The sequence below is a fragment of the Schistocerca nitens genome, chromosome 5 (assembly GCF_023898315.1).
Source record: "Schistocerca nitens isolate TAMUIC-IGC-003100 chromosome 5, iqSchNite1.1, whole genome shotgun sequence".
In the NCBI taxonomy this organism is placed as follows: Eukaryota; Metazoa; Arthropoda; class Insecta; order Orthoptera; family Acrididae; genus Schistocerca; species Schistocerca nitens.
In genome coordinates this window covers 25903143-25927568 of record NC_064618.1, presented here as the reverse complement: position 1 = coordinate 25927568, position 24426 = coordinate 25903143, and the positions used below count along the sequence as shown (strand labels likewise).

Below are 24426 nucleotides of genomic sequence, written 5' to 3'. Positions count from 1 at the left end.
AATTGATATGGAGATTCTATTAATGTATCATCAAGAGCGATGTTCTACAAATGTGGATTAAAGTTAAGTATTCCAGAAGCTACGTACTTTTGTTTATAGCATTCATTACGTATCCTGTTTCAGAGCTTACACCAGCCTGCGTGAGTTTAAGCGCGTGCCTTTCGGCTTCCTCTCATTGTGTCTAGGCTGTCTTGTCTAGACACAACATTTTTGGCGACGAGTCTCAAAAGAGGATTTAGCGTTCGTATTGCCCTAATTTACTTGTGTCATGGCTTCGCCACAATCACCAGATGTACTGTACGAATTTTATCGCTTGCAGAATCAGCAGACGCAGGCGTTATTGGATGCCCTTGGACAGCTCGTCCAGGGTCAACGTGCAATGCAAACTGATGCGGCAGCCGGCGCTCCACCGCTACCGCAGCCACAAAACGCAGTTGCGCCACCTTTTCGTCATTTCGATGCGGCAATGGAAAGCTGGACGGAGTGGTCACGCCAATTTGGATTCCATCTCGCCGCCTACAGAATTCAAGGTAACGAGCGGCAGCCTCACTTATTATCATGTGTAGGGGTGCAGACGTACCGTGTGATTGTGAAATTATTTCCCCGCCGCGACGTAGCAACTCTGTCCTACGAAGAAATTTTGTCTGCATTAGATGCATATTTCAAGGAATCAGTCAATGTAGTTGCAAAAAGGTATACGTTCTTTTGTATAAAACGTACGGCCGGTCAAACTAATCGGGAGTGGGCTGCAACTTTGCAAGGCCTTACTGGGGATTGTGCTTTTGAGTGTGAATGTGGGCTCCCTTATTCAGATACTATGGTACGTGATGCAATTGCACAGAACGTTTCTGATGTTCGTATCCGGGAGCAAATTTTGAAACTAGTCAATCCCTCCCTTCAACAAGTGATCGACATATTGGATAGGCAAGACACGCTTGACTTTGCTCAGGAATCATTTGCAACTTCACCAGCCATGTGTCACGTTAACCGGCCCGCCGGGCGAGCTGCACGGAACGGTAAACAGCCCTCGTGCTCGTCCGCGCAGCTGCCGCCACGATCTCAACCACGTGTCCCGCGGCAGCAAGCAAATGCAGTGAAATCATGCCCGCGGTGTGCTACTAGACATTCGCGTGAGAATTGCCCGTCACGCCAAGCTATTTGCTTTTTCTGTAATAAAATAGGACATGTTCAGAGTGTTTGCCAGAAAAAGCTCAGATTGGACACTAACAACCATTCGAGGCCCTTTACTTCACGCCGGAATCGGAATCGAACCAAGGATACTCCGGCTCGTGAACCTTCGCCCATGGACATTCATGTAGTTCATACCACTCCGCCCAGTGCCAATCTCTCTAACAGTGACTGTGTGCGTCCCACAAAAAGTGTGCGTCGACGTCGCCGGAAATCACGTCAATTAGCAAGTGATTCTGTGCCAGTGTCTGTTCAAATTGCACGAGACAGTCGCTCTTGTCGTCAGCAGGACAATAAACTTTTTGTGGACTTGGACATTAATGGAAACATGATCCCGTACCAGCTCGATACCGGAGGTGCGGTTTCCTTGATCAATAAAGACACGTACAAACAACTGGGCACACCTCCCTTGCGTGCCGCAAATGTTAAGTTAAATAGTTATTCAGGTCAGAATATCCCTGTGTTAGGACAGTGCAGCCTTCTTGCAACATACAAGGGACAAACAAAACTTGTGTCTTTTTACGTCCTTCGTTCTTCTTCTGCTGTGAACCTGTTTGGTTTAGATTTATTTAAGTTGTTTAACTTGTCTATAGTAAATCAGGTCCTATCAGTGAACCAGACTGTGCCTTCAGCCAGTGTTTCTAGTCTATGTGAAGAATTTGCAAACATTTTTGCACCGGGCCTTGGTTGCGCTAAGAACTATAAAGCACATTTGGAACTGAAAGTAAACGCGCAACCAAAATTTTTCAGAGCGCGCAATGTTCCCCACGCATTGCGTGATGAGGTAGAAAGAACATTACACGAATTGGAATCACAAGGTGTGATTGAACGTGTGCAGGCTTCTCTCTGGGCATCGCCCTTAGTAATTTTGCCAAAACCTTCCGGAAACTTGAGACTTTGCGTGGACTGCAAGACGACCATTTAGCCAACCTCCGAACATTATTTCAGTTCTTGCGACAAAATGGTCTTCACTTGTGGAAGGACAAATGTGTGTTTTTTGCTCGCGACTTACCCTATCTGGGACATGTAATCAATGCCCAAGGCATACATCCAAGACCAGAGCACCTCCGTGCCATACAAGACTTGCCTTCGCCGCAGAATTTGAAGCAGCTACAGAGTGTGTTGGGAAAAATTAATTACTATCATCGATATGTTCCCCATGCCTCTTCCATTTCAGCTCCGCTTCATCGCTTACACCGTAAAGGTGTTCCGTTCGTCTAGACGACGGAATGCGAACGCGCCTTTCGCCAGTTGAAATCGGCGTTGCTTTCCAATACTTGCCTTACGCCATTCGATCCCCGGAAACCCCTTTTGTTGATGGTAGATGCATCGGATTTCGTGATCGGTGCTGTGCTTGCGCACAAAGATGGATCGCACGATCGCCCTATTGCCTTTGCGTCAAAATTGTTCTCATTGCGCAAAGAAATTATTCACAGATCGAGAAAGAAGCTTTGGCTCTCGTATTTGGTGTTACTAAGTTTCACGATTTCTTGTATGGTCGTCACTTTACCATCATCACAGACCACAAACCTTTGACGTCGCTTTTTCATCCGAACAAGCCTGTACCTCCACGTACAGCGCAGAAATTCATTCGCTGGTCTATTTTCCTCTCGCAGTACCGCTACGATATCTTGTATCGGTCCACTGCTAAGCACGGAAACGCCGATGCGTTGTCCCGTTTGCCTGTTGCTGAGGATACAGCATTCGATTCTTCCGAACTTGTTTGCATGTTCATTGATGTGGAAACCGATGACGTGGTCGAATCGTTTCCGATTGATTTTCGTCGTGTAGCTACAGCCACAACTGCTGACCCTGTCCTTGCTACCGTTCTGCGTTTTGTTGCTACGCAATGGCCCTTGTCGAAATCACGGATCGAGGATCCGTTGGTTCGCCGATTTTTTGCTCACAAGGAGAGACTTTTTGTACGACGTGGTGTTTTGCTGTTGCGTTCTGATAATGATCAGTCTCGGGTCGTTGTCCCACGTTCGTTACAGTTCTCTGTCTTACGGCTTCTTCACCAACGACACTGGGGTATAGTGCGGACGAAACAACTTGCTCGTCAGCACTGTACTTGGTTCAGAATCGATGCTGCGATTACGAATATGTGCTCTTCTTGCATGGCGTGTGCCGAACAACACTCCGCACCACCACGGAAATTCTTTGCATGGCCGAATGCCACTTCCCCTTGGCAACGCTTGCACATAGATTTTGCTGGTCCATTTTGGAATGCTAGATGGTTGATTGTTGTAGATTTCTTCAGAAATTTTCCTATTGTTGTCAGGATGTCTTCCACGACGTCATTTGCTACCATCCAAGCGTTATCCGCTATCTTTTGCATTGAAGGTCTTCCGCAGACTATTGTTTCCGACAATGGCCCACAATTCATGTCCGCAGAATTTCAGTCATTCTGCAAGGCCAATGGAATTCAACATCTGACATCCGCGCCGTTTTCGCGTCAGTCAAACGGCGCCGCTGAACGATTGGTCCGGACTTTCAAGTCCCAGATGTTGAAGTTGAAAGAGTCGCATTCTCTGGAGGACGCGTTATTGCTCTTCTTGTCCTCGTATCGCTCTCAGCCCCGAGATGGTCGCTCGCCGACTGAGTTGCTCCACGGTCGTCCTCATCGAAGCTTGATGTCTTTGCTGCATCCGCCGCATCTGGTTCCTGTGCAGCGGCAGCCACCTGCTTTTGCTCCAGTCGACGTTGTATATTATCGCAACTATCGCGGTTCACGGCGTTGGCTCGCAGGGCGCATTCTTCGCTGCCTCGGCCGCGCTATGTATCTGGTTTTGGGGGCCTCTGGTGAGGTGCGTCGGCATCTCAATCAACTGCGCCTCTGTCGTCGCACGGGTTCTGCCGCTCCCCGTCTGCTTTCAGCGACGGTGCCGTCCGGTCGGTGCCCTGGGGACCCATCTACTGGCTCGCCTCATCCCCAGGTGTTACCGACGCTGCCTTCCATTTTGCCACATGGCGACGCGCCGCCGCCGCCGCCGCCGCCGCCGCCGCCGCCGCCGCCACCTGTTCTCCCGCCGGCGACGCCCGCAGTGGACGCTTCGCTGCAGCCGCCGGGCGCCTCCCTGGGTCACGCGCCGCCGATCGCTTCCCGTGACCAGCTGTCCTCCGACTTGGAACTCTTGCCCGATCCGGACCAGATGTCGTCTTCGCCTGTCGGGTGCCCCGACGCGATGGAGGTCGACTCTTCGGCCCCTCCTGTCTCTTTACGGGCGCATACACCGCGTGTTGGCGTGCACTCTGGACTAGGTTTTCAGGCGTTTCCTAGCTCCCCTCGGACCGAATGGCAGGGTGCGGGTGGCACAGCCTCGCCTGTTGTTAGGCTCCCCACCTCGTCGCATACGTCAACATGGGGTCCTCCCCACGGCGGCGGAAGCCTTATAACACAACGGTTCGCCAATTTGCGGGGGAGGAATGTGGTGTCACCGCCAGACACCACACTTGCTAGGTGGTAGCTTTTAAATCGGCCACGGTCCGGTAGTATACGTCGGACCCGCGTGTCGCCCCTGTCAGTGATAGCAGACCGAGCGCCACCACACGGCAGGTCTAGAGAGACGTTCTGGCACTCGACCCAGTCGTACAGCCGACTTTGCAAGGAAAGGTTCACTGACAAATACGCTCTCTTTTGCCGAGACGATAGTTAGCATAGCCTTCAGCTACATTTGCTACGACCTAGCAAGGTGCCGTATTCAATTGATATTGAATTCTATTAATGTATCATCAAGAGCGATGTTCTACAAATGTGGATTAAAGTTAAGTATTCCAGAAGCTACGTACTTTTGTTTATAGCATTCATTACGTATCCTGTTTCAGACCTTACGCCATCCTGCGTGAGTTTAAGCACGTGCCTTTCGGCTTCCTCTCATTGTGTCTAGGCTGTCTTGTCTAGACACAACAGTTACATTATTGGTGCAACATTGCTTAGTGGTCAGTGTGTTGATCATTTGTCAATGATGGTCAGTGGTGAATGATGGTCACTGATCAATGATGAGCAGTGGTCAGTGATGAAGACTGGTGGTCAGTGTTGATGGTCATTGGTCAGTGATGGTCACTGGTCAATGATAATTCATGGACAATGATGGTCAGTGGTCAATAATGTTGATAAGCGATCAGCAATGATCATTGGGTAATGATAATAAGTGGTCAGTGGTGATGATCAGTGCTCAGTGGCATTCACTGATTTGAGAAAGGATGATGATCAATAATGTATGTTGATGTCTGGATTGCTCAATGATGTTCAGTGGTCATTGATGAAGATGATCGATGGTCAGAGTTGGTCAGTGGTCGATGATAATCAGTCATCAGTGTTTTCTGCAGTCCATTTAGTTTGCTCTTTCTTCCTTCTATAGTTAACAACTGTCTGAAGCATAAAGAAAATGACAGGGTGAATGCCAGGGGCACGTGTTATGTTCGCATTGAAAAGTTAATGACCTGGATCACTTGATGTTTAGAAGATTGGTCAGAATATACAGTGTCAGCAGAGTGCCTGGATAGTTGATAATCTTACTGCTAGAATCATCAGAGAAGTCATCACATAAAGGTGGACAGAAGAACCCAAAACAGGAGCCAACACACAGTTTGTGAAAAATGCTAAGCCACACTACGCTTGAACTTCCACGGGAAGCTACAGGATACTTTTCTAGATGCCTGGGAAACCTGTTTTACAGTTAAAACTACATGGTGGGTTTCTCTAGTAAAACCAAATCAACAAGCATTCAAAGCTCAAGGTTGAAGACGGATTTGCTTCATAGAGCATCACTTCATCCTTTACAGTAATAGTTTATATCTGGCACTGCTTTTCAATTTTGGCACGCAAATATTTAACTGGTCTTCTCTAGTCTATTTAATGAATGTTCTGAATATAATGAAGTTATTATATGAATTCATTTGGAAAAATATGCAATGGTTTTCGTAAGCCATTAAGTCCTTCCAGTGCCTATCACTTTATTGTGGAGCACTTCACACTTCTCATGCATCCCTCCTACGTCTACATTCACAGGGTTATTCAAAATGACGTAGAGCTGTCAAGTGTCATGTTTACAAACGTTCAGTGTGTGAACCATTAATCACATGCCACCAGTCCCATCTATAGTCCAATCCCACCTACACTCATCCTAAAGTGTCTGCATCGATATCAGTCACAGCTGCCCCAAAATGTCTGCCTTTACATAGACGTCCAGTTTTCTAATATTTAAGTACCCAATCTTAAGTGAAACATGTGGCAGGTGGAGCCTTGTTAAGTGTGCTCCTGAATTTCTGACACACTCCAGATGGGACTCACTGTCGCACATTTCCAACATGCAAAATGCCTTCCCCGTTGGTCTGGCAGCCATGTTGGTGCAGATCACTGCAACAAAAAATCACTCTAGTCACAACGATCTTTTGGAATTACTATAATATGTCAAGATAATTGTAAATAACCCTGCAGATACTTACTCTACAAGCCTCTACGAAATGCATGGCAGACGGTTCTTGGAAATGTACTAGACGTTGTGATCTCTATAGAGCGCGGTAAGAATGACTGCTTAATTGCCTCTGTGGAAGCTGTAGTTGGTCTTGTCTTTTCGGTCCCTAGGGAGTGATGTGTACGTGTGACCTTGTCAAGATCTTGATGGATATTTATGCACCTTTTTTCAGATAATACTTCGCCATACGTAATCGAATCATCTGCAAAAATTCTGAGGTTGCTACTAGTATTGTGAGGCAGGTCATTACAATACAACATCAACAGCGAGGGTGCCGTCCGCCCCCGGTAGCTGAGTGGTCAGCGCGACAGAATGTCCATCCTAAGGGCCGGGTTCCATTCCCGGATGGGTCGGAGATTTTCTCCGCTGACAGCTGCGTGGGCGTATGAACACGCGGCTGGTATAGACGCTTGGGCCACGCGGATACCATGCGGCTGCACTCACTTGCACACAAGCTGCGAATCTGTCATGTGTGCACGCACGATGCGCTTCGCTCAGCACAGATTGGCCGAAATTTATGCAAATGGCGAGTAACGAATACAGTCATAAATTACTATTGGTTATTCGTGAATAACCATTATTATTCGAAACATTATTCACTTAAATGCGTAAAAACACATTCGTCATCCACGAATAAAGATGTTATGGATAATAGATAAACTTGAAATTCAGTTGCTTTTATAGCTCCAGCACTTTGTCATTCAGTAAAGGAATGTACTTTTTGTTTCTTTTAAATTAGTTTTCAGAACAACTCGTTTTTTACATGTCTCATCAAAAATTTTATTTGATTTACAAAGATTTACCGTTGTGACACTAAGCAAAATACGTTCTACCTATGCAGAGCAGTCCTGAATTCCTTTTTAATCATGGTTTCGATGTATGACTTTCAGCTCATTACCTTCTTCAGCATAAATTGAGAAATCATATTCCGCTGTAGTTTTTGGCAAATAATTCGTTGTGATTCCACTTTAACTTCACTTCTCAAATTGCATTCATAATAAAATGTACTTCTTAGGTCATAATGTCACTCTAAACACATGGCCCGCTTTCTCTGACATTGCTTTGGCTGTTATATGTCTCGCCGGCCGGGGTGGCTGAGGCCGACCGGTTCTAGGCGCTACAGCCTGGAACCGCGCGACAGGTACAGTCGCAGGTTCGAATCCTGCCTCGGGCATGGATGTGCGTGATGTCCTTAGTTTAGTTAGGTTTTAGTTCTGAGTTCTCACAGCCATTTGAACCATTTTGTTATGTCTCAAGTTTGTTGAAAGCCTCCCTTGGTCATGGACAGCAATAAAGGTGGACTACACGTTCGTAAATCGGGAGTAAGACTTTGCTGCAGTAGCTGCAGTTCGTATAGAAAGGTGGAAACCGTCTTAAAATCGTCTCTTTACATACACAGGTTGCAAATGTGCCACAGTATTACGAATTCAGTCAAGTACTCGAACCGTGTCTCTCTTCTGAAATTTTGGAATCTCGAAGCTCTGCCTAACTGCACAGACGCATGTCGGATCGAAAAACTATTTCACATTCTAATGGCAAGCTCACTCAGAGTTAATCCTAAAACACATCAGATGACTCTGGACGTCTAGCAGCGTTACGGGGACTTTAGGTCAAAAGTCTGGCGACGTTAATCTTAGAAGTTCTTGCTTGGTCCACTCATTTTGTAGCACTACAACCACGAATTACGTAATTATACTCCGGAGACACGCATATCCGATAGTGTCAACAATCTAAGAAATGTTTTGAACATTGAGAGTTTTTGTCAGTTGTGTCCTTATCTTTGGCTGCTTACGTACAGTTCTTGCATCACGTTAGCAGTGGGAGGAAGAGACGTATTGGCAGGAGCAGAGACAGATGAAGGGGGCTGGGTCGGTAATGAATCAGGGCTGTACCGCGCTAGGCAGGGCGTCTGCTACAGCCAATAAAAAGACAAAGTTCTCGCACTGCAGCCGCTGTACTGGTTCACTGCGACAGCCAGCAGCCTCCACGCTGCCAACTGTGAGCCGCTTGTCTCGTGGACAACTTGTGTGGCTGTCCTCAGCGTCCGTCCACTTGTCCAAACATCCAGATCTTCCTTGCATCCCATTACAAATTTCATGATGACTTTCGACAGCTTGTAGGACTTGGAAGAATTTCCGGTACTTAGGGGACGTACAATAGGTCATAAATTTAGTCATTTCTTTCTGTCACATTATTTTGTAAAATTTATTACAGAAATTGCAAAATCACCTCGAACATCCAATGGACGCTGAAAAATTTTCCGTTCTCCATTTATTTGCCAGTGTGTGCTCTATAAACTGCCTAGCCCGAGAGAACCGGTTTTTACAGGTTCTTTTATTGTTTATTAAACTCTTTCCTCCATAAGAACGCATTATATTTTCAGATACCAAATGCCTCGTTTCCGATAATGACGCACGGTATCGGCGCTCCCTTGTTTGACATGGGGTTTTCCTCTGATATTTGTAAATTTTTACTGACGAGATCTTCATGCAAAACTGATTGCATGAAATTAGGTGAGTTGCTATATTTTCCAAATGCTCGAACATCTATGCAAGTGAACCTACAATGTGCGGCGTGCGAAGCAACCGAAATGATAGATAAATATTTTTTTTAATTATAGTAAAGTACGTTTTTTGTGAGAAAAAAGGCGTAATATATTCCATGTCCATCTCGCTGGTGACGACTGAGGCCGCTCGCGTATGCACTTTTTCATGTTTCATTTGTTACGCTGTACTCGCTGTTACTCGCCCGGCTAGCCGCTCGGTCTACCGCGCTATTCCCCGAGCGGGAAGGCGTGCCGCGCCGGTCCCCGGAACGAATCCGCCCGGCGGATTGGTGTCGAGATCTGGCGTACCGACCAGCTTGTGGATGGTTTTTAAGGCGATTTTCCATCTGCCTCGGCGAATGCGGGCTGGTTCCCCGTATTCCGCCTCAGTTGCACTGTGTCGGCTATTGCTGCGCAAACAGTCCCCATGTACACGTACACCATAATTACTTTACGATGCAAGCATTTGGGGTTACACTCGTCGGGTATGACACATTGCCGGGCGCCGAACCGCACAACAGAGAATGCGGTGAGGGGCGGCGGTGCGGTGAGTGCTGTAGCCTGTTGTGGGGTTGTGAACCGCTGAGGGCTACAGCGGGGACGAAGCCTATCCATCGTTTCTAGGTCCTCAGTTCAATACGCAATACATAATACATAAAGCTGTGCTCAACTTGACGGATGGTTTCAGCACGGCAATGCTTTACTAGGCACGGTGGTGTGCCCCTGACTGCCTCCCACCTGAGAGATACAGTCAGAGGGGGATCAACATTCCAGCACGTACTCAGAAATATGGCGAAACTTGACTTGACTTATTGTCACTGTAACACGTGAAAGAAACGATAATACCAGAGAAATGGTAGGATGAACTGGGGATTGAAACCTAAGCCTAAGTTTTGTGGATTAAGCTTATCCATTAAGGATGTTGCAGAACCTACGACTGTTTATTGCATTTAATTTACACAAGCTAAGTTTTGCAGTCTGGGAAGTCTGGAACTTAAGGCACTGAGCCAAAAAGGCACATATCCAGACAAACCATTAATAAGTTATTTACAAAACAGAAACTGCACTGAGTCAAGAAAACAAATACTAATTTTATACGAGAAGTAAACAAATAAAATACCGTGGCACTATATGTTATTCGTTATTTAATTTACAGATAATATGTCGGCGAATAAATTTGTTTGAGTGACCTTCTTATTCGAATAATTATTCAGACAGAAATTTGTTAGAATAATACGCATCTCTTTTCACCACTACACCTTTCGCTTTCTCTGTCTTTCTGCTTATATTATCAAAAGTAATGAGTCCTAATAGTTCACTTGCTCAACATATTCACGAAAGCATATGGTGTAGCTGGTTTCAGGCTTTTTAGTTAATTATAAACAAAGTTGACAATTCTAATCTGTTGTGACACTCTCAACAGAAATCTTTATAATTTGTTATGATCAAAATGTGTCTAAATATCAGTGATTCTAGCGCGGGCCACTGATCTGAGCCTTACTCACCGTTGTGATGACGAACGCAGTGAAACAGATGACGAGCGTGCTGGCGAGGAACTGCACTAGAATTGACGCACTCAGGATAGACTCCATCTCATCCACCGACCTGAAACGCAAACGACAGAGCTGCCTGTGAAGGGATAATGATAAGGCGATTTCTGTAGGGCAACTGTTGGAACTGTGATACTTAAATTGTTATGTTGCGCGGGAAGTTTTGTACATTAGTCTCTCCAAGGGAAGTGTTACGGCTCTTCTACGAAGAGCTGCTACTTTAGCACAAGTTGTATGTATGGAATGGAAACATCGGAACGAAGACAGTGGGTCCGCTGGGTCCGCTGTGAGGGGCTGATGACGTCTACCCGCACTGCATGAAGAAGTGTTTCACAATGGAACTAGTTACGATACACACCACGGGTAACCGTGGAGCATCTGATTAACGTCGTAAAGACAACTGGAGAATTGTATCAATGGAAGACCAGAATGGGCTATCGTGATCCTCCCTCACGATGGAAACACTACAGTACTCTAGGACAATGATACAAGCTAAAGAATATTCACCCTACTGTAACACTGTTCGACATGGGTTCTATTTCTGATATTAAAGTATGTGCTTCTAGACCATTTTACCGTGGGAAATTCAAATGTGTAAACAAAATATCGTTGTCAGGGATACTTTTTATGTAATATGTATATATATGTATATTCACAATTCATGGCAAACACAGAGACGTTATAGAGAAATACGGGTATGTTGCCGCATCCAGTAGTGACAGAACGTGATAATTTTTTGTGCAACAGCTGGTGGGAAGAATCAGACATCATTAGGTTATCCCCCGCCACACCTATGTCATTAAGACCACCTGAAACATCTCATAAACTCGAACAGCGACAGCCGGTCGCTGCCTCGGCAGTAAACCTTCACGCCACCTAGGGGCAGGTGCATCGAGTTTACAACAGTGGTGTTAGCCGCCATTTGTGTCTGTCTTAACGAGTGGGTGTTTTGGCTGACAAGTAACTGTCTGTCATATTTCCGAGCACGGTTAAATTTTTTAGTTCCTGTGTGTAAACTGATTGAGCCTGGTGCTGAAGGTAAAACGACTGCATGTTTTTACACATCAGCGTTCCTCTAGTTCCCAATTATTAATTTAATACAGGTGTATTACCAAAGTGGTATTTTTAAATCTGCAGAAATGCCACGCCGTCGTGGATGTCGATATAAGCCGGACAGTCTCTGCTACATCTGTGGGAAGTTCACTTTTGCCAGAAATAGGAAGAAAATTTCTTCAATCATGAAGAAAGCATACAAACATTACTTTGGAGTAGAGGTATGAGACCAAGATAAAGAATAGGCACCACATTTCTGTTGCGCTACATGTTACTGCAAACTAATTCAGTGGTGGAAAGGTAAAGAGAATGTGGCGTTGTTTGCTGTTCCCAAGGTGTGGAGGGAACCTAACGACCATTTTACTGATTGTTATTTCTGTCTAACAAAAATTCAGGGTTTTACAAACAAAAAGTCGAAGAGGCACATTGTTTACCCAGATCTGCCTTCAGCGAGAATGCCAGTTCAGCATTCCGACAACCTTCCAGTACCTTCAAGAGCTCGAGGTCAAATTCCGAGTGACAGTGAAATAAGTAGTACTGAAGAAATCACAGATGATTCTTTATATCACTGCACAAGTGAGTCATCGCCACATTTATTAACACAGGCAGATTTAAATGATTTAGTACGTGATCTAGGACTAAGTAAACAAAAGGCGCAGCTGCTTGGTTCAAGACTACAAGAGTATAATCTACTGCACCAAAGTACTAAAATCAGTGTGTTCAGGCACAGAGAACATGCCTTTATTTCTTATTTTTCAACTGACGAAGCACTGACATTTTGCAATGACGTTGCTGGCCTGATGAAAGTGCTGAACTTCACTTATATTTCACAGGAATGGAGACTTTTCATAGATGCATCGAAAACAAGTCTGAAGGGTGTTTTGCTCCATAACGGAAAAAAATACCCTCTGTTCCAGTAGCTTACGCTAGTTTGACAAAAGAGAATTACGAATTCGTACAAAGGATGCTAAATTCATTAAAATACAATGAACACAAATGGAAAATATGTGCAGATTTGAAGGTAATTGCTATGGTACTGGGAATGCAACAAGGCTACACAAAGTATGCCTGTTTTCTTTGCGAGTGGGATAGTCGAGACCGAAATTCTCACTACGTGAAAAAGAAATGGCCTAGGCGAAGATGAAAAGTTGGCGAAAAGAATGTACAACGTGAAAGTCTGGTAGCTCCTGAATATATACTACTTCCATCGCCTCACATCAAATTTGGCCTGATGAAACAATTCGTGAAGGCCATGGATCCGACAGGCTGTGGGTTTGCATCTCTAGCTACCAAATTCCCCCGTCTTTCAGCTGCACAAATAAAGGAAGGTGTATTTGTGGGCCCACAAATCAGGGAGCTGCAGAAAGATGAAAATTTTGAAGCATGTTTAACTGATAAAGAAAAAACCGCATGGGACTGTTTCAAGATGGTGTCGGAAAACTTCCTCGGAAGAAGAAGAGCTACTAACTACAAAGCAATGGTGAAGGATATGATCAAAGCATATAAGGATTTGGGGTGCAATATGTCTTTGAAGGTACATATGATGGACTCTCATCTGGACTACTTCACAGAGAGTCGTAGTGACGTGCCGGATGAACGTGGGGAAAGATTCCATAAAGACATTTCTACCATAGGAAGGCGCTATGAAGGGAAGTGGGTACCTTCTATGTTAGCATATTATTGATGGAATATCATTCGAGAGGAGAAAGATTCACAATACAAGAGAAAAAAGTTATGTGCATTACAAGGCAGTGGCTCATTGTTTGTCAATTTTCTGTAATTTCTCATGTCAAATAAATGCTTCAAAGTGTATACACAAAGGTTACTGTATTATATGTTAGATCCCACCCTCCATTAATGTGATGAACTTACAGCATCATAAAGATGTGCATTTGTTTGTCGAATTTCACCTCACGTTTACCGCACTATATCAGAAACTGAAAAGAGAAATAAAATTGCGATTACTCATAAACTATCCCTGACAGAAAAAAACCAAAAAGTGTTCAATTCAGCACTCAAAATACAACTAGGATCACAATATTTTTTATCAGAAATAGAAAAAAAGTTTTTTTTTTAGAACAGTGTAATGGAACAATTGTTTTCCTTACTCAGTAGCACACGGTTAATAACCCCATATCTTCGACGACGTGCGCACGCCGCAACCTCTTGTGTTTAAAGAGGTTAGTCCCTTTACGGTACCTGTCTCTTTTACTATGTTGTATGTTTTACTATGTTATGGAGAACGTAAACATCGAAATGGATCTCAGCTTTCCAAAGAATTTCTGAAAATTTAGTTCTGAAGGATGTGAACGATAACTGTTTACAATGTTCCACAATGGTGCAGAGCAAGTCGAGACGCGCACTTCTAGTGTATGAAACACGGGTTTGTGTGACGTGTATTACTTACTGTATGTACATTTACTACAACAATCGTCTACGCTTCTGTACAAGACATTAATGAAATCAGTTTGTATCTTCTTTTTAATTTGTTCCTTTTTGCTTTCACTTCTTTTAACATTGCTTATCTTGTATTGTAATGACTTTGTGTGCGGATATTCAGTGTAATGGTTACGCGATATCAGTAAAGTTATTTATTGTGTAACGTAATTTCTATGTATCTATGTCACTTCGTTGTAATTTTAGCAGCTTCTGTCCATTAATATCTGTGAATAATGTTAAGAGAAAACAGTTGAGTAGCGATGATGAGCTGTGTTGCGTTGCGACTACGAGTGAAGCTGGATAATACGACTGAAACAGACTGGCAGTGAACTGTCTATGGTCTGGTCTGGTCTGGTCTGGTCTTCTCAAAACTGTATTGTCATCTGCGGGAGGACACAGCTCCTGAAAGGTTTAACTTTGGTGATGTGAAAAATAAGCGGGTGGACTGCGCTTCGATGTTGATGGTCGGCGGTCGTCCACTGTCGTTTCTGGAAATCTACATTGTTGGAATAAAATTCGTTCGGTTGGTCTTGTCCCGATCTGCTTTTTAACCAGTGAGGTTTACTTATGGTGTACTCTGAAGAACCGTTGACCGGCGATACAGCGGAGCGTTAGCACCAGAGATCTTGCAGCAGTCGCCTCAGGTAGGGAGCTGCCGAACGTACATCACACTGTCGAGTGTCAACCGACATTTCATTGCCGCAGGGCATCAATGTAAACACACTCCCATAGACGAATATTATTAAAGTGTGTTACATTGGTTTCAGTCAGTTCTGAATTTACTTTTTATCAGTTGTTCTTCAGTAACACGTCAAATTAAAATAAGATTTGTGCTTTTAAGAGCTATTTCAATGTCAGAACTTTATGTAGTTGTGACACGACCTGTGCTGAGGACGCTAGTCCTCTATTCCTTTGTTAACTAGTGGTAACAGGGACGCTGTAATTTAATTAACGATACTTTAAAGACACTGGGGATAAAGATTGAACAATTCTGTACAATTGATACTGTCAACTCACATTATTGTAGGTAGTGCTCGTGAAATAGTACAGGCATTTATAAGCAGTTAACAACGACTTGAATTCGAAACTGTTTATAGATGATCAGTTCAAGACAGGTCAACACTCATTCCTCACTGCTGATTTCAACTTTATTCCAATCAGAGACGATTTATTTGTTCGTTGGTTGCACTGCTTAATAATTAAGGTGTCACACCAAGGACATTCTGAATTCTAACAGATCTAAATTGTTAACAACATTAACACAACACGCGTCAGATCTTCTGGTTTTGTGACTGACATTTTCATATAACAAAGCTGCAAAGTTATTTATTGTTACAGCAGCTCCTGGTAAGTAAAATTTATGGATATTTTATTTGTTTACATGTCTCATTTATATGTATTTATTTTGTTTGTAATTCAAGTGTGCTTTTGTTGCGTATCTGAGGTCTCACTCAATCTTTCTTAGAGATAGAAGGTATCTGCCAGGTAATATCAGAGAAACATTACTTCAGGATAGAGACAGTTGGCCAAGGGTTTGGTTAAAATATACAGGTGTGTGGAGCTTTAATCACAACAGCTTACGAGATCTTTCGTGAAGGTTCTGATACAGATCCTTTACGTGCCAAGTAAAGTGAGGCAGTCTCAAAGTTTACAAGCTAATTGAGAAGAGAGACGTATCAGCTGCGTATTTGCTTGTAAGACACGTGGCCGAATGTTAGTTCCTTCAACGTTTCATTAAACAGTCTGCACAGTGCAGTAGCGGTAGCCAGTCAGAGTTGGCAGCGCCTTAAAGTCGCCTTCAAAGGCCACCTCAGTTGCAGCTCATGCGCGGCGCGCGATATTTTCAGTATTCTCTGGTACCAGATACAACAAGTAGGTGGTCGTATTCTGATACGCCGTCATCGAGGCGAACGGTTGCTCGAAACATGAACCATGCAACGGACACAGTATCAACGGAATAGTCTGAAGCCTGGGGAACGTTTATCTGGGCTTCCGTAAGACCGATGGTGGAAATCGAAAACAGTACGTTAGCTGGGGTCTTCGTAAACTCCTAGCAGGCCACCTGCAAGCCTCATGCTTGATGTCTCCCCCGACTGTGGTGGAATTTTACATTTGTCTAACTGTCCGTGTTACAAGGCCAGAATCGTGCTAGAGAGCTTTGAGCAGCGAGACGATGAACTCGCGTAGATGACTCGTCCATTCATTTAGCCTGATCTGAACCCGATGGAGCATAGACACCCGCTGTCACATTCCTCCGGAAACTTATCAAAGACTCGTCGTTTCAGGCCAAACAGAGGCGCTGCAAAAGCGGACAAACACACTGTTAGGCATATGGCACAATGTTTGCCTCATCCGTGATGCATACTCAAACGAAGAATGTAGCACTCCGTTTTAATACGTATTCGCAGTTGCTACGGTAAATCAGCTATGGTGAATAAGTAATAATAATGACGACAACGATGATGACTGATGATGATGATCGATAAGCTAGACACAAATCGTATACTACCTGAGCACCGAGTGTGCTTCTGATATGCATTTACTTCAGTTCTGCTAGTCCTTCTCCTCCGTCCCCCTTTGTCTGCCCCCCTCACTACCCATTTCCTTCTCCCCCCCCCCCCACCTCTCTGTCAACCTCCTCCACCCCCTGCTTTCTGTCCATCACCCCACGGTATACACGCGGGAGTACCCCAGGTAAGCATCCTACTGTTTAACCTCTACATAAACGATCTCCCAACCACACACAACACAACGATGGCAATCTACGCAGATGGCCCAGCCATCCTCGCCCAAGATTGGAAACCATCAAACATCACGTCACGCTTACAGACCGCACTCAGAGTAACTGAGCGTTGGTTAGAGAAATGGCGTGTTAGGGTAAACGTCGACAAGTGCGAAGCCGTACTGTTCACTAGAAGACCGAACCAACTGCGCAAACACCGATACTGCAAACCAATAACTCTACATGCACGCCCAATGCGTTTCCGCGAGAAAGTCAAATACCTCGGTGTCTGGCTGGACCGGAAATTACTCTGGGGGGACCACATACAACACATGACCAACTGAGTAAGCGCGAGGCTCAAACAGCTCTACCCTGTGCTCAACAGGCGTAGCACGCTGAACAGAAGGGTGTCGAGGTCCATCTACATGTCACTTATTCGATCCCTGATGACGTACGCAGCCCCTGTCTGGGGATACGCTGCGCCTACACGCCTGCGCCGTCTGCAGCTCATACAAAACAAAGTACTCAAAATCATAAGCAATGCTCCACGATACACACGCATCGCGGACCTTCACCGGGAATACCGACTTGAGACTCTCACGGAGGTAATCCACAAACTCACCACGACACTATACAGAAACTCCAGACATTCACAGAACCCGTTTATTCTGAATCTGGGGAACTACGACCACAACCATAGATGGAAACATAAAAGACCAAGACTTGTAAGGACCTAACATCTATGGCCAAGTTCACGCAAAGACAAAGGTACAGGTGAGCCCCTGTTAATTAGCCACCATTACTGGATATCCAGTTGGAACACACTTGCCGAATAACTGGCACCACGCAGGGAAGCCGTACCGTACACTACATGCAGACAAGCTCCACACACACCACACACAGTGAGATGATCTATGGCCGATTTCCCACTGCTATATAACGATCTTGATTGTTCCAGGAATGTAGCGGCTGCAGCAACTGGGATACATCGCCATCGCTTGCCATGGTAATGGTGCATGATACCCATACTAAAAAACACAACCTTGCATGAACTATCGCAGCTAGTAAGCCACTACTACTCTTTCTACCCAACCCACTGTCGCAGAGGTTTTTTTCCCACGGCACGAGCCTTGGCACTTTTTTCCCTCTGCTCTTCAAATTGCTACCCTCATTCGCGTTGCGTCCACTATCTATCACCTGATGGACCGTGTTAATGCGTAGTCTTACCCAGACGCATGGATAACATCACAGCCCAGCATCCTGTGATCCACCTATTAGATAACTAATATGTTGACGGAGGTGACAGTAGAACTTTTGGTTTGGTCACCACGTTGGTGCGGGCGTGGAGGGGTCCCATCTCTATTTGTCCATCTCCCCTGCCCCCCCTCACTACCCATTTCCTTATTTACTTCTTCCCCCCCCCCCAATCTCTGTCCACCTCCTCCACCCCCTCCCCTCTGTCCATCCCCTCCTGCCCCTCTCTCTGTGTATCTCCTCCTGCCCTCAATTTTCTTCCCCTGTCTCTCGTACAATGATATAATTTAGTATGTACTTTCAGTAGTGTATGTGGATACTGCCTGGTAAATGTGCTGCAAAAAGAATTAGTAGCAAAGAAGTAATAAATGTAAACATCATGATGTCATGCCTAATTCTACAGTTCTACTGTATGAACAGCAAAACTGTAGTAAGCGATAAATTTTCTTGAAACTTCTGGAATATCGAAACTGTGTGCCGAACCGAAACTCCAGTCCATAGTTCGGTTTCAATCTGCAAGGAAGACACATATCCGCACACACTCTACCATAGAGTGAAAATTTCATTCCCGATAAGCCTTTTTCCTTTCATAACTATGTGGGGGTTCTTAGCAAGAAATGTTGAAAAGAGTAAAGTTTGTTGCAAGTCACTAAGTTCTCTCGCTATCAAATACTGGATAGTGTGCACAGTAGCTATACATTATGCAACGTACACATTATGCAAAAAATAATGTGGAATTACGGAATAAACACATTGAAAATCGTATAAGAATTACATTCATTACTTTGAATTGCATCAAGCAGAACGTATCAAGTAAGAAAAGCATTTTGACAAGTGTGATGGAGCTCAAAAGTCAAAGATCTAACAGATTTTTTAAAAAGGCTAAATATTTTTCCTGATTCGCATAATATCCTTCAAATCAATTATTATCTTGTACGAAACACTTTCTAAAGTAGCCTATAATATTCTCCAGCATTCGAACTATCTCCTTACAAAATTTTATCGAACTTTTTGTGTGTACGTTTTTATGATTGTAGGAGTTATTCTTTTGTTCGTTGTTTTTGTTATGCGTTGTTACCGTTATTTGTAGTTACTGTTATTCGCTGTTTCCGTTATTAATTGTGTGGTACTGAACGGTGTCAGTGGGAAATTCGTCGAAAGTTTTAATTGGAAAATATTGAGGTCGTTCTCTTGGCCAGGGGATTGCCATACGAGGGCAGTCAAGAGAAACGGTTTCCGCGCTACGCGCCTACTTTGGGAATGAAAAAGTTCATGTTAATGGTGGTCTGCTGCTCTCCCTTACCAAAGTGATCGACAGAACGGCTGCAGTTTTGAATACAAACAAAAACACTGTTGTGAAGATTGGCGAGGAAATGTTCGACAAAGGAAAAAATGCTGAAGAACCATCGAAAACTAACAGCACTGGGAAAAATCTTCATCTGGATAAGCGAATTGCCAATATCGATTGGTCTGCAGAGGAAGCGATTGGTCGTCATTTTCATTATTATTGTCGCAGGAAGGAACATCCGGCGCTCAGGAAATTACTAGTCACACTTACAGAATCACGACTTTTTCAAGACAGTCGCACATCGTTGTCCACAGTTTTCCACAGCCTTGACTTTCACTAAGGACATTTCTGTGGCCTTGAGTTGTTGACGAGGAGGGTGGCTATAGCTGCACGACGCTGCTGATCCGTAGCACAAATACCGACGAAGTGGTGTGGCTTGACGAAACGTGGGTCAATTCTGGTGACGTCGTCAAACAGGGTTGGACAGACGACACAGACATAGGAACAAAGGCAACGCCTTCTTCATGCAGTCGCCTCGCAAGGTTTTGTCCCAAAGAGTCTCATGCTTTTTAAATAATAGAAAACAGGAAATTGTCACGAAGAAATGATCAAGTTACGTTTACAAAATTGTTCGAAGATTCACTAATACCAAATTTTGGAAAACAGTCAACAGTTGTATTAGGTACTGGTCCTTACCACTGAGCTGTTGTTGACAAGGCACCCGAAAGGAGGACTCATAGGCTTCAGCGTCATAACTAGTAAGTAATGACCATAAAAACGTAGAGCTCTCTCTTCATAAGCCACAGTTCTCTCTATACGAAATCCCCGAACTGACAAAAAAGAAAAAAAAACCTTGTGTCCAGTCGTTAGGTTACCGCCTTACCACTGCCATTTCAACTCAACAGAGTTAATATGGGGCCAAATTAAACATTACGTTTCCGGGAATAATAATAAATTTATACTCTCTGCAGCTGAAGCATTCCCAAGAGAAGCTGTCGGGAACGTAACTTCTGAACACTGGAAGAAAGCCGTAAAAAATACTCAGAAAGTCATGGAAAGAGAGTGGCAGAAAGAACCTCTTTTAGAAAATTCAGTGGATGAGATGATAATTTCATTAATTGAAAACAGTGACATTAATACTGAGCCTTGAAAAATCCGTCATAGCAACGACAGCAACATCAGCGGAATTTCTCAGTTATCCCCGTACAAATGGAGCGCAGGTGGGTCCAGCTACTTGTTCGGCTTACACAGTTTACATCTGTATGTACCTAATTACAAAATTATACCACCATAAATTTTGAAATTTCAATAAGAAGGGCTCAATAGCAACTAATTTCAGAGGAAGTTCATCTTAGAAATTTAGTATGTAGCACACTAAATAAATATTACTATTTACAATATGACTGCTGCAATCAGAGGCCCCATTATTGTTATCGCTTTTGTTCTTTCTGATGACTAGCTGTTGGCCTATTTAAGATACGTTTTCCCACCGCGATAAACACGATTAATCTTATTTTTTGTTCTGTTAGGATTAAGTAGGAGGATCAGAAAAATTACTAACAGTTTCATTACAATGCAACAGCGATCTCTTTCTCGTGTGAAACTGAACGAGTGCCCGACTAGTAAGTAACGCGCGAGCGGCCCATTGTGCGTCATATTTAATTCAAATTATCTCGCACTAGAGATCTCCGACAGAGCTCTCGTTTCGAACACATGAAAATACGATGCATTCTTAAGATTTCATTCGCATATGTATTCAACTAACTTCAATAACAGATAAATTTCCCTTACATCAAAAATTCGGTAACATAGTCGGAAAATGCCGTTTCATGAAATACCCTCATATCGCATTAATAATTTGATGCCGCATTTAAAACTAAAATCAAAACAAAGTGTATCTCTTTCAGAACAGATTGATGCGATTCCCATATTTATGATGTGAATAGTTTGCCTGTTTGAGCGAGTTGAATGAAATGTGGGCGATTTGCCGGCACGGTAACTCAGCGTGTTCGGTCAGAGGGTTTAGCTACCCTCTGTAATAAAAAAAACTGAGTGAACGGATCAACGAACAATCTGAACGGGTGTCCGCCACGAACAATAAAGAATAAAATGAGATCAACAGAACAAAAAGGGTCAGTCCTAACGTAATCTTGTATCCTGAACTACGTGTAGTGCACATATTTGCAGTTACACTCAATGGTAACTTGAACAGTAACTGCAAAGTGTGTGGCTGATACAGTTAGTAGTGAAGAAGTAATAAATTTAAAACATTATGCGTGAAGGGAATATGAATAGCGAAAATGCAGCAAGCGGCAATGAACTTTCGTTTCAACATGAATCAGGGGGGGGGGGGGGGGAGGAGGGAAGCTGGGGACGAGTGTCACCGAGATAAAGTTTCAAAGTTTCATGAAGGTTTAAAATAAAGTTTGTTGCAAGTGCTCTCGTTGCCAAATACTGCATAAATGAAATGAGGGTATTCGTGCGTCGTGGCCTACGCTTCTTTTTCGCCGCCACCTCTTTGGTAGGTAGGTAGTCCTTACTCCTACAGCAATTCTTTCCAGACAGTAACTGGGATGTGTTTCTGAGAAGATACAGATCATACCGAGTAATCAAAGAGTCAGTATAAATTTGGAAACTGAATAAATCACGTAATAATGTAGATAGAGAGGTACAAATTGACACACATGATTGGAATGACATGGGGTTTTATTAGCACCAAAAAAATACAAAAGTTCAAAAAATGTCCGCCAGATGGCGCTTCATCTGATCAGAATAGCAATAATTTTCATAACAAAGTAAACCAAAGCAAAGATGATGTTCTTTACAGGAAATGCTCAATACGTCCACCATCATTCCTCAACAATAGCTGTAGTCGAGGAATAATTTGTGAACAGCACTGTAAAGCATGTCCGGAGTTATGGTGAGGCATTGGCGTCGGATGTTGTCTTTCAGCATCCATAGAGATGTCGGTCGATCACGATACACCGCGACTTCAGGTAACCCCTAATCCAATAATCGCACGGACTGAGGTCTGGGGACCTGGGAGGCCAAACATGACGAAAGTGGCGGCTGAGCACACGATCACCAGCAAACGACACGCGCAAGAGATCTTTCACGCGTCTAGCAATATGGAGTGGTGCCAATAAAACTCCATGTCATTCCAAGCATGTGTGTCAATTTTTAACTCTCTATCTACATTATTCCGTGGTTTATTAAGTTTTCAAATTTATTCTGACTTTTTGATCACCCGGTACATTCATTTTCACAATATACAGACGAATATATTTTTCTCGTAATTCGATTTTGATGAAATACAGCCTTTAAGGTATCATTATCACACTATCACATCTGAAGTAACCAGTGAAAACTCCATAAAAATCCATATGGTAGTATTGGAGATTAGCGTGTTTAGACAGACAGACAAGAAAGTTTCAGTAAAATTTTAAATCGTGATATCTTTTTTTCCGTGATCCGATTTTGATGCCCAAAACTGTGTTCAAGTTACCTGCGGAAACCCTATGAAATTTGATGTAGTAGTCTCGGAGAATCTTTGAGTTCAAAGACAGACAGACGAGACAGTTTAACAGTTTTATTATTACGAGGGCAGTTCAATAAGTAATGCAACACATTTTTTTTCTGAAACAGGGGTTGTTTTATTCAGCATTGAAATACACCAGGTTATTCCCCAATCTTTTAGCTACACAACACTATTTTTCAACGTAATCTCCATTCAATGCTACGGCCTTACGCCACCTTGAAATGAGGGCCTGTATGCCTGCACGGTACCATTCCACTGGTCGATGTCGGAGCCAACGTCGTACTGCATCAATAACTTCTTCATCATCCGCGTAGTGCGTCCCACGGATTGCGTCCTTCATTGGGCCAAACATATGGAAATCCGACGGTGCGAGATCGGGGCTGTAGGGTGCATGAGGAAGAACAGTCCACTGAAGTTTTGTGAGCTCCTCTCGGGTGCGAAGACTTGTGTGAGGTCTTGCGTTGTCATGAAGAAGGAGAAGTTCGTTCTGATTTTTGTGCCTACGAACACGCTGAAGTCGTTTCTCCAGTTTCTGAAGAGTAGCACAATACACTTCAGAGTTGATCGTTTGACCATGGGGAAGGACATCGAACAGAATGACCCCTTCAGCGTCCCAGAAGACTGTAACCATGACTTTACCGGCTGCGGGTATGGCTTTAAACTTTTTCTTGGTAGGGGAGTGGGTGTGGCGCCACTCCATTGATTGCCGTTTTGTTTCAGGTTCGAAGTGATGAACCCATGTTTCATCGCCTGTAACAATCTTTGACAAGAAATTGTCACCCTCAGCCACATGACGAGCAAGCAATTCCGCACAGATGGTTCTCCTTTGCTCTTTATGGTGTTAGACAACGAGGGACCCAGCGGGAACAAACCTTTGAATATCCCAACTGGTGAACAATTGTGACAGCACTACCAACAGAGCTGTCAAGTTGAGCACTGAGTTGTTTGATGGTGATCCGTCGATCATCTCGAACGAGTGTGTTCGCACGCTCCGCCATTGCAGGAGTCACAGCTGTGCACGGCCGGCCCGCACGCGGGAGATCAGACAGTCTTGCTTGACCTTGCGGCGATGATGACACGCTTTGCCCAACGACTCACCGTGCATTTGTCCACTGCCAGATCACCGTAGACATTCTGCAAGCGCCTATGAATATCTGAGATGCCCTGGTTTTCCGCCAAAAGAAACTCGATCACTGCCCGTTGTTTGCAACGCACATCCGTTACAGACGCCATTTTAACAGCTCCGTACAGCGCTGCCACATGTCGGAAGTCAATGAAACTATACGAGACGAAGCGGAAATGTTTGAAAATATTCCACAAGAAATTTCCGGTTTTTTCAACCAAAATTGGCCGAGAAAAAAAATGTGTTGCA

General features: G+C 44.0%; 1 protein-coding gene across 1 annotated transcript in view; it reads right to left on the bottom strand.

Annotated features, from left to right (window-relative positions):
• LOC126259529 (putative odorant receptor 92a) overlaps positions 1–10802 on the bottom strand; it is a 106833-nt gene extending 96031 nt beyond the window's left edge. The window contains exon 1 of the mRNA XM_049956395.1: positions 10716–10802. Within this exon, the coding sequence (XP_049812352.1) occupies positions 10716–10802 (87 nt within the window). The remainder of the gene's footprint in view (positions 1–10715) is intronic.
• Positions 10803–24426: the final 13624 nt, after the last annotated feature.